This window comes from Salminus brasiliensis, chromosome 2 (genome assembly GCF_030463535.1).
Source record: "Salminus brasiliensis chromosome 2, fSalBra1.hap2, whole genome shotgun sequence".
NCBI lineage: Eukaryota > Metazoa > Chordata > Actinopteri > Characiformes > Bryconidae > Salminus > Salminus brasiliensis.
The window spans coordinates 8,442,816-8,453,354 of NC_132879.1; the positions used below are offsets into that span (position 1 = coordinate 8,442,816).

At 40.6% G+C, this 10,539-nt stretch overlaps 1 protein-coding gene across 1 annotated transcript in view; it reads left to right on the top strand.

Annotated features, from left to right (window-relative positions):
- Positions 1–5,554, top strand: part of col22a1 (collagen, type XXII, alpha 1) — an 84,178-nt gene extending 78,624 nt beyond the window's left edge. The window contains exons 57-64 of the mRNA XM_072673535.1: positions 48–119; positions 326–361; positions 456–500; positions 1,460–1,639; positions 2,195–2,261; positions 3,126–3,308; positions 3,420–3,497; positions 4,756–5,554. Coding sequence (XP_072529636.1) covers positions 48–119; positions 326–361; positions 456–500; positions 1,460–1,639; positions 2,195–2,261; positions 3,126–3,308; positions 3,420–3,497; positions 4,756–4,949 — 855 coding nt within the window. The 3' untranslated portion in view covers positions 4,950–5,554. The remainder of the gene's footprint in view (positions 1–47; positions 120–325; positions 362–455; positions 501–1,459; positions 1,640–2,194; positions 2,262–3,125; positions 3,309–3,419; positions 3,498–4,755) is intronic.
- The last annotated feature ends 4,985 nt before the right edge of the window (positions 5,555–10,539 follow it).

A 10,539-nucleotide genomic window follows, 5' to 3' on the forward strand; every position in this document is an offset into this window, starting at 1 on the left:
AAGCCAGGCGGATATTGGGATAAATTCAGTCTTTCTGTGTTACTCAGGGTCTTCCTGGAACCAAAGGCGAGACGGGAACTCCAGGATTACCCGGTTTTGCAGGTCCAAAAGGACCCTCGGTAAGCTGAGGCTTCCCTTAAGATTTCAAGCTGATGGTTTTGTGTTTGTCAGCGCTCGTTTATCCTTGTGGAACAATTCGAGCTGGCTGCAGTCTCTTAATTCCGCTATAAAGCTGTTCTGAGTTGGCCCGTTCCTTTGATTTGAAGCTCTTTGTGTTATGAAGGTTTTTGAAGCACTTGATAATAACACGTTTCCCCCTATCTAGGGCTCGCCTGGTCCCATCGGCCCTGAGGGCAAACAAGTAAGCACTCGTTCACAGCAACACTGAGAGTCATCCTTTTTTTTTTTACATTAGCTCTTTTTAAATAAGGCGACTGACTGTGACTGTTTTGCAGGGAATGCCAGGAAGACACGGAGAAAGAGGAAACAAGGGAGACAAGGTGATTATGAAGAGCTGGTGAACTCTTGCTTAAATCCGCACCCAGGGAATGTTTTAAGAAGGCTCTGGTTCAGATACACAGAGCAGAGTGCAGATTTTCACACACTCTGTATAGAGTCTGTATGCACTCTATATATGCTACACTTCACTTGCAAGTACAATTAAAGTTAATATCAGAATTTAAAAAAATGGGTTTTGAGAGTGTATGTTGTGAATTAGTTTAAGTAGTAATCTGCCCAACCAAAAAAATAGCCAACATGCTTAACCACCCTAACAGCAATGCAATGCATTGTTCTAGATTGTTCTGCAATCTATTATGGTACCTGTTACAACTGCATGTTTGAACACCAAAGCTTGCAAACAACCAGCACCAGTTTAACAACGTCCAGACCCTATCCTACATACTGAGCTCCTTAAACCTAGCCATAACCCTAACCCTAAACCAGAACTCTAACCTGCATATTGAGCTCATTACTCCTAGCCATAACCTAACCCCTACGCCAGAAGCCCAACCTACAGGCTTACCTCCTTCATTGTAAACATAACCTTAACCCTAAACCAGAACCCTAACCTGCATATTGAGCTCATTACTCCTAGCCATAACCTGAACCCTACGCCAGAAGCCCAACCTACAGGCTTATCTCCTTCATTGTAGACATAACCCTAACCCTAAACCAGAACTCTAACCTGCATATTGAGCTCATTACTCCTAGCCATAACCTGAACCCTACGCCAGAAGCCCAACCTACAGGCTTATCTCCTTCATTGTAGACATAACCCTAACCCTAACCCAGAACCCTAACCTATATACTGACCTCCCTAATCCTAGCCATAACCATAACCTTAAGATGTTCTCTTTCTGGAACGAAATAACACAGGTGATACGGTCACCATAAGTGTTTAGCCATTAAAGAGGTCTGGCAGCAGGAACTGCAATGCTATCTCTGTTCCGTTCTCTAGGGTGATCATGGAATAAAGGGAGACAAAGGCCAAACTGGAGATCCAGGAATGCCTGGGAACCCAGGACCTCCAGGCAGGAAGGGCCACACCGGGATGATGGGAATGTCTGGACCGCCAGGAGAGGTTGGTCCAGCTGGACCACCTGGAACACCGGGCCAGCCTGGACTTCCAGGACAAAGGGTGAGACCTCTTCAATTATGCATTGAATGCTCCAGTGCTCCCAAGAATGTACGCCTGCTCATTCATTGGTTCTTCAGCAAAATAAAGAGTTTATCCTGCTTTTGTTGGAGTATTAGTGAGGTCAATGTGTTGGATGATCACCATCCCACCCCATCCTCACCAACTCATCCCAAAAGTATTGGATGTAGCACCATCTTTCCAGAGGACACAGCTCCACTGCTCCACAGTTCAATGCTGGGGTCTTTATACCCCTCTAGCCCATGCCTGGCATTAGACATGGTACCAATAGGTTCATGGTCATCTGCTACAGAGAGTCCTATTCTAATGGTCAGACTTCTCTACAGGGACTAGACAAGTTGTGTGTGTGCATGCATGTACACAACTTAAAGTAGTTGTATGCATTCATTAGAAGGGTTGTCCACAAACATTTGGACATATAGTGTATGTAAATGAGCTGTTTTGTGACTTCAAGCTAATTACAAAAACAGCAGGAACCTCAGTTTCAGATATTATGGATCCTTTTAAAACACTGATGCAGATTTGATGTCTCTTTAGGGAGAAACACCATCACTGGAATCAATGCGGAGATTGATCCAAGAGGAGCTTGCCAAACAACTTGAAGGTAGGACTGGTCATATGAGTTCTGGTCATATAGCCTTATTTTGTCCTGTTGGGCTCAGCTGTGAACCCTCAGACATTTGTGGTTTAGATTAACATAATATGGTTAGTTTCCTTTGCTTTTGGATTATTTTAATTTATCAAATTAAACAAAGACAGTTTAAAACATAGTTCCACAATAAATCTTTAACCCCTTAACTCAGAAAGCCTTATTACACACTGGGGGGTAATAGTCAGTAACTACAGGGTCCTCTATACAAACTGGTGGGGCTATTGGAGGGGTTTGTAGTAACACTTTTGGCTCGCTGGTGGTCCAGATGCTTTTTAAGGGGTTAAACAGAGCAAACATTGCCATTGCATGTATTCCATCTGATCAAGTGGAGAACATTTAAAACAGCTGCAAACATGGCCAGATCAGACTGTCCAAGCAAGTTTAGCCCAAGTTCAGACCACAAAATGTATAAAGAAGTCTCCAGCAATCATAAAATCATCATGGGACCTACAGGTAGCTCCTACCAAGATGCTGTGGAATAATTTTCAGGAAACCCCTCACATACCACACACCTGAAAGAATTCTGCCTGGAGGAATTGTCTGAGAGACTGCTAGATGATTATAGGAAATGCCTAATTGAGATCAGTTTAGCCAAAAGGGAGAGATACCAGCTATTAGGACATAGGGTGTCCTAACTTTTTCCCATTTAAGAAAATGTTTATTTTCTATAAATTACATTTATTCAGTTGTATGAGTTTAGATATAGTATCTCAATCTCTCAATATTGTATAAACAAACAGCAAATGTCCGGATGTTTAAATATGTTATGTTATATCTTGTTTTAATCCCTGTATGATTTTCTTTATGCAATCCTAGCTAAAATGTCCTACCTCATGGCCCAGATTCAGCCCACACATGTTAAGAGCACGGCTGGACGTCCTGGCCCCCCTGGGCCACCAGGTAAAGACGGAGCACCTGGAAGAGCAGGATCGCCTGGAGAGCCTGGTATGCCTGGCCAAAATGGAGCAGAAGGCCCCAGAGGTCCAATGGGTCCTAAAGGTACTTTATGAAGGCAGAAGAGCTTTAATATTAATATCTTCATTATATCTGAACATATATATCAGCTAAGAGTCATTCTGGACCTTGACTCCTTTTGTTGCTGAATTGCAGGTGAAAGAGGTAGCAGGGGAGAGAAAGGAGAAGATGGTATTGGACAAAGAGGAGAGCCTGGCCCCACTGGTCCAGCAGGTAAGACTGTGAAGAATGCGCTGCAGTCATTTCAGGAACAATAGTTGCAGAAGGACACCTAGGACAGTAAACATCCTATTACCCATCACCTAGAGAGAACATCAGCAGACAAAAACCTGTGTACAGTTGTGTTACATTTACTTGCACATTTCAGTAATCTTTTTGGAGATAAAATGTTTAATTAAGAAAAACAACAAAAAAGAAATATAATATAATATAATATAACGAAATTAAATGATACATAAAATAAATAAATAAATGCATAAATAAGCAAAATTGTCTCAGGCCCTCGATAGCTGAATTGAATGAGGAAAGAGAGGCCTGCAGTTTTTTAGATTTTGTTCTTTGTCCCTTACAGAGTGACTTCTTTTACAGAATTTTCTAGAGAATATTAGGTTGTCTGCCTGTGACCTTAAGTTGAAGCACAGCTGGGTCATGCAGCATGACAATGATCCAAAACACACAAGATTTATGTTTTATAACTTTTAAATGGCTGTGTAAAAGTTATAAAATGCTGTTGCACAGTGATCTCCAACCCTCCTCCTGGAGAGCTACCTTCCTGCAGGTTTCAACTCTCACCCAAATCGAACACACCCCAATCAGCCAATTAAGGATTTTTGAACACAGGAATGAGCTGGATCAGATGTGTGTGGAGTGGAAGGGAGCTTTCCAGGAGCAGGGTTGGAAACCAGTGTTGTAGCAGGACCTCAATCTTGCAGTCTTATGTGACAGAGCTGAAGCACTGCTGCGAGATGAAGTGGAGAAAAATACCTCTATGGTGTACACGAATTAACAACTACAGAAAGTGTGTAGATTATTACTGCTGCTAAGGGGCTGTGGGGAGGGTGTAAACAGCTGTCACTTTTTCACACAGGGAGAATAGTTTTTGAATATCGTTTATAATTCACTTTATCCCTGTTTGACAAAATGTATCTTCAAATTGTCGACTTTACAGTAGAAAGAAAAAAGCTTCTTAACTGGAAGTCAAAGTAAAAAGATTTTAGTATTTGGAGCATTTCTATTTCTATTGGTCCATTCCATATGGAATTTTAACACAATGTAAAAAACAGCTGCCAGACTCATATGTTATAGAGATACAACTGTTCCTACAAGACTGACAGGATTCGAATAGTGTAGCAGATAATTACTGAGGAATCATCTGAAAGGTTCTCATCAGATGGACTAAAGATGACTTTGAGGTTTTTGTATTTCTTCAGTGTAAAAATGCAGTCTGAGCTGAGTTCTGTCTGTGCTGTAGGTCCAGCTGGAATGCCCGGATACAGTAAAGATGGTCTTCCAGGAGCAGCAGGAGCTCAGGGTGAACCTGGAAATCCAGGACCTCATGGCCAGCCTGGCCCACCGGGAGCTCCAGGGCAGTGCGACCCCTCTCAGTGTGCCTACTACGCCAGCCTGGCATCACGACCTCACACTAAAAACGTCAAGGGCACCTAAGCCATTCTCCACCATTCACCTGGACCTATTTATGAACTTAGAGATTCAGTGAAGCGACAGCTTTTCCTGTCTTCGGTTTGGGAAAGCTGAGGCGTATATATGAGAGTGTGTGTATGTGGATGTGTGAGAGTGTGTGTGGATGTCCTGCCATTCAGATCTAATAGAGAATTCCAGGTCGATAATTTGTTGGGTGGGCAGGAATGGGGGATCTGTACTATAAGTTGAGGAAGGCTAGGTGTTTAAATGTTGTTTAGCTCAGTTTCTTCCAGGGATCAGGGAGATTCACTCTCTGTCGACCAATGTGTGCTGTCCAGGCTTTCTGTGCAACTTGCAAAGGATTGCCTGTGCAAAGTTACCCTTACAAAGACCCATGTTCCCCTCATCTGAGGTGCCATAATGACGTCACCATTCCACCCCCTTAGTAAGCGATAAAATGATGGAGATAAATTAGGCTGAAGTCATCGCTCAGTGCCTGGAGGATTGATTTATCGTGACGGAGGGTGTAGGAGTCAGGATGGGGGCAGTTATCTAGTTAGGAGATTTATCTTCTGGAGTTTTATTGATGAGCAGGGGGGAGCAAGGCGAGAAGAACAAAAAGTGAAACATTGGGCTTTGAGATGTGATTGTTGTCGATCTGCTCAAAGATGGTGATACACTTGCCATCTTCAAAAATAAAGATGCTTCAAACGGTTCTTTGAGTGAACCATTATTGGTTCCATAGAGAAGATGTGTGAGTGTTAAGAACTTTTTAAAGGTCTAAGGAGTTGGCTCAGAGTGTCTCAATGGTCCAAAGGCTACCACTAAGGCCCTGGATCGCCAGTTCAAATCCTGAGCCGCAACGCTTTGCCATCAGCAGCAGAGTCTGAGAGAGCACAATTGGTAGTTCTCTCTCCAGCAATTTAGTTCTCTTAAGGCAATGTTGGCCGACACAAGCTGGTGTTAGTTGGTGCAGTGGCACTGGGGACCTGGAGCTTTCCTCTGAGCATGTCGGCTGCCCAGCAAGTTCGAAATAAGAGATCATGGCTGGCTTTGCTTGTATCAGAAGAGGCATGTGTTAATTTCTTACCCTCCTAGTGTTGGGAGCATTGTTAGTGCTAGGGGGAGCTACAAATGGGTGGATTTCCTTTGATGAAAATGTTCTTCACACTCACACTTCTGTATTACACACATGGTTCTAATGGTTCCAGAACCATTAGAAACACCTTTATTGTTGAGATTTTTTACATTTTAATTATTTCTGGGGCTTGTAGCCAGTTTGCAGACTTCTTTAAATAGACTAAGCTAAGTTATATCCAGCATGTATTGATCAACAACCTAAAATGGAATAATCAAATTCTGAAAGATTAATATCATCATTTTGTTTTTACTAAATAATTTTTTAACATTTTTGGGCAAGTGTGAACTGTAATTTCAGCACCTTCCATTTATGATCTATTCAACTGAAAGCAGAGTGAGAGCAAGGGTCAACTCCAAATGTAGGAACAACTGTCTGGCTAAACATGTAGAATAATGCAGTTCTGTGCTGTTTAGAACCAGACAAGCTTTATGGCCTAAGTACAGAAATTAAAATAAAATACTGCTAAATTGCAGAAAGAGGCTGTGGCTGTGGTAAATTATTTTTACTAAGTTTGAAGGCTGTACCTTCAGGCTGACTCTCACTGTAAGAGTTTACACTTATCCTGAAAAATTATCATTTAAAGCAACACTATAGAAAATAGCAGCTTGCACCATGTAAGGTGGAGATGCGAGCAGCAAAAAAACTTGTAAAAGCTGTGTAACACTGTGCAAAATAAGTCATATTTGAGTAACCCTGTCACCTCAGTTCACATGCGTTTGGCTTAAAGCGCAAATTACCCTTCCCGTCTGTAGAAGCAAGAAATGACAATTCTCCATACAGTTGCTTTAATGATGCCCGAATTTGGTCAAAATTTACAAAAAGTGACCAAAAGCATGTTCTGCTTGTAAGCTTGGTTTATTTGACCCCATGCTCTCCCCTAATGCAATGTCACACTTTGTTCCTCAGAGAAGCTTTAAAACTGGAACTAAGCAGAGAAGCAAGAACTGCATTACACATGAGGCTGTTATCCTTTCCTAGGCTAACACTTGTACCGTTAATCAGCGTAATTGACTCATAAAGTTGTGTTTCTGCATCTGCTTTCTCTTATTGCTCTTGCTAGCTTCTTCTTTCCATCCAGTATCACAAAGAAGGTTGTTAGAGTAACCGGCGCTGTCCTACAGAGGCTGTAAAAACAGGGTTGTTAACCCAGATGGAAAATCATTGTACACTTGATTTGGTTTGGTTTAATAATAAGATACTTCCTCACTGGAAGTCTCACCTCCTCCAGCACGGCCTCCTGTGAGCCAATTAAAGGCACCTGAGAAGACTGGGAGTCTGTTTGAGAAACCTGGAACCTGAATGAAATGACCACAGCCCTCAACGAGGGACTTAATTCAACTGTAACATTCACAGCCAGGTCAGGCATTGTTTGCTTGAGTAACAAATGGGTAGTTTGAATAGTCAGGGGATCAAACCTGGGCTAATTTTGCTGGACTTGCTTTGCTGGATGGTTGTATAGCAGAAAACAACCTGAATTAATAATGATATGAGTTAGAACTATGGCCTGGTGCTGATCTAAGAGTAATCTACTCTAAAGTAATCTAAAAGCATATAACCAAATGGAGCCCATCTATGTACTGTACCTAATGAAGAAATGATTGTTTCATATTAACTAAAAGAGTCTGTTTTCCACCTTCGCCCAGAGCAGAACTGCACAGAGCTATCTGTTTTGGGTGATGCAAGGAGAGTCTATAACCAAGATTTTTAATAGTATTTTTAGTTTGTTTGGTTTATTTTTGTTGTTGTTTTGCTTGTGTGTGCTCGCTCGCCTTGCATAAGCTTCACAAATGATAAAAGACAAGTGCTAATGATGGTAATGATGGGACATGTTTTGACAAGCTAGCTCATTACGCTCACATAGTCATGTAAATTAAGTGCTGTTGGTCTTTTCGCAAGTAAACCTAATTGTCAGCATTTTCCAACCGCCACCTGCTCATTGCTTCACAGCTGGTGTTAACATTGTCTCAGCTTTTTTTTTTTGTCAGGTTTTTAATGTCACATTTCATTTTCTTTAATCATAAGGCTGCATTAAATTATTTTAATGAACTATTGGTACAGGAATTGTAAAATAGCATAAAGTATGCATGAAGTCTACTTGTTTATACTGATTTCTTGGTGCTAAAATCATCTAAATTGGGAGAATGTGTATGTATTGGAAGGAAATATATGTTGTAATAAAGAGAGGATCAGGCCCATTTTCTAGAACATGCATTTTTATTCTGAATCTTGTTTGCCTTTAAGGACATTATTACACCTGCACTTTAAATCAGACCCTGGTTCGTTTTCACCCTTGCTGTGATTCGTTTGGGTAGGTGTGAATACAGTAATTACAAAGTGAATTGTGCTCTCTGGGGCTCCGGGGGGTTAATGGCAAAGTGACATGGCTCAGGATTCAAACTCAGGCCAAACAGGCAACACATTTGACCTCTGGAATTACTTTTTTGTTCCTGCCATAGACAGGTTTGACCAATAAGCAGTGAAAATGTTCATACGGGGTGTGTTGTGATGCATTTTTTGGCACTTTTTTTACCACACTAAGGGGCAAATTCTTCAAGTTTACAAATTCATTGACTGATTCATACCAGTTCCCACAAACTATAGGTGTGAATTCTGTTTGTAGGCTGAAGCAAAAAAAAAAAATTAATTAAATTGATTAATTTATATATATATATATGTATATATATATATATATATATATATATATATATATATATATATATATATATATGAATATATTTTTATATATTAATATATATATTCAAATGGTTCCTACAAAATGATAATTAAAATGAATACATATTTACATATTTACATTTCTTCAGATTATGTGTTTAGTTATATTACCTTCATCTACCAATATTGTTTTAGTAAAGATCAAATGTTTAAATATAAAAAACACAAGGTTTTCATAGGGTCAGTTTTACCATTTTGGTGATTTTTCTGAGTGACCGTGACTCTGCCTCTATTTACTGCCTCTATTTATTTTAGCCTGAGTGCTAATAAAGTAGTTCAGGTACAAAAAGAAATGAATGAAAAGCACTGTTAAAGGGATAGAAATTCAAAGACTCTCTCACCTCTGAAACACAGCTCAGTGTCACCCGGCTCTAAAACGCAGTTCAGTGAGCTGTGTTATTGTTTCACATTATATATTGTGTGTAGCAGGGGAAAATGCCCAAAACAGCAAGAACCATGTAACTATTGGCCTTTCCTTTATGAGAGTCTATTTACCTTGGCACTGACGTTAAAGACCAAGATGAAAAAAATGGCTGAGAACTGCCAAATGATGTTGTGCTGTTCTTTTATGAACAGTGATGCATGTAATTGTTTCCTCAGTGTAGTCTATTCACAAAAGGTGCATTAATAATACAGGCTGCTTCAAGCAGCTCATGTTGGACAAGAAAAGCACACAGTTCCAAAAACTTTGAACACCAGGTTTCGTTCTTTAGGTTCGTCACAACTTCATGTTTCAGGATGGAAACAATAATGGAAAACAGGCTCACACTGACAGGGACACTCTGAAGGTTAGAGAAGTAGACTTTGGACCAGAAGGTTGCTAGTTCAATCCCCAGGACTGGCTTGATGGATACAGGCTCACACTCACAGATGCAGCCTAAAAGTTAGAGAAGCATACTTGGGACCAGAAGGTTGCTAGTTCAATCCCCAGGACTGGCTTGATGGATACAGGCTCACATTGACAGGTGCAGCCTAAAAGTTAGAGAAGCAGGCTTGGGACCAGATGGTTGAAAGTTTGATCCCCAGCATTTACAACTGACAACTACAACTGAGGTGCCCTTGTGCAAGGCACCTAACCCTATGAGTGTATTCTTAACACCCTTTTCAACAGAAATTCTCTTGATTGTGTGCAAAGTACAATATTACAAAATTAGGACTGTAAGAGATGTAGGCTTGAGACCAGAAGGTTGCTGGTTCGATCTCCAGGACTGGCATCTATGACTGAGGTGCCCTAGAGCAAGACACATAACCCTCACCATTTTGGGGAGCTGTTCCCAACATCCTCATCAATGGAAACTCTCCTGATTCAAGAGTGTGTGCCAAGCTAAATGTACTTCAGGGCTGGACAGCTCACCAATCCACGAAACAGCAGTACATACAGCATGTTGGATTTAAAGCAGTTATTGATAGATACAGTTTATGTGAATGAGACATTCAAATGGACAACCTTTACTGATTTCCTGGAGAATTTTTATTTCAGAATCCCAATCATTGCACCACAGTAATGTTACGTGGACTTGATTTAGCTTAGTCTTTGGTAGCATAACCGCCACTGTTTTCTGATCAGATTTTTATTAAAGGAATTGTAGAAATACATCGCAATTACTCGATTGGGCATTTTTTAACTTTTTAAAACAAAATGAAATAAAAACTTCCCACACCCCAAATCATTTCACAAAAGGCTTTGGTTTACAGCTGCTCATCAGATTCCCAGCTTGTGCTATAAAAATGAAACCATCT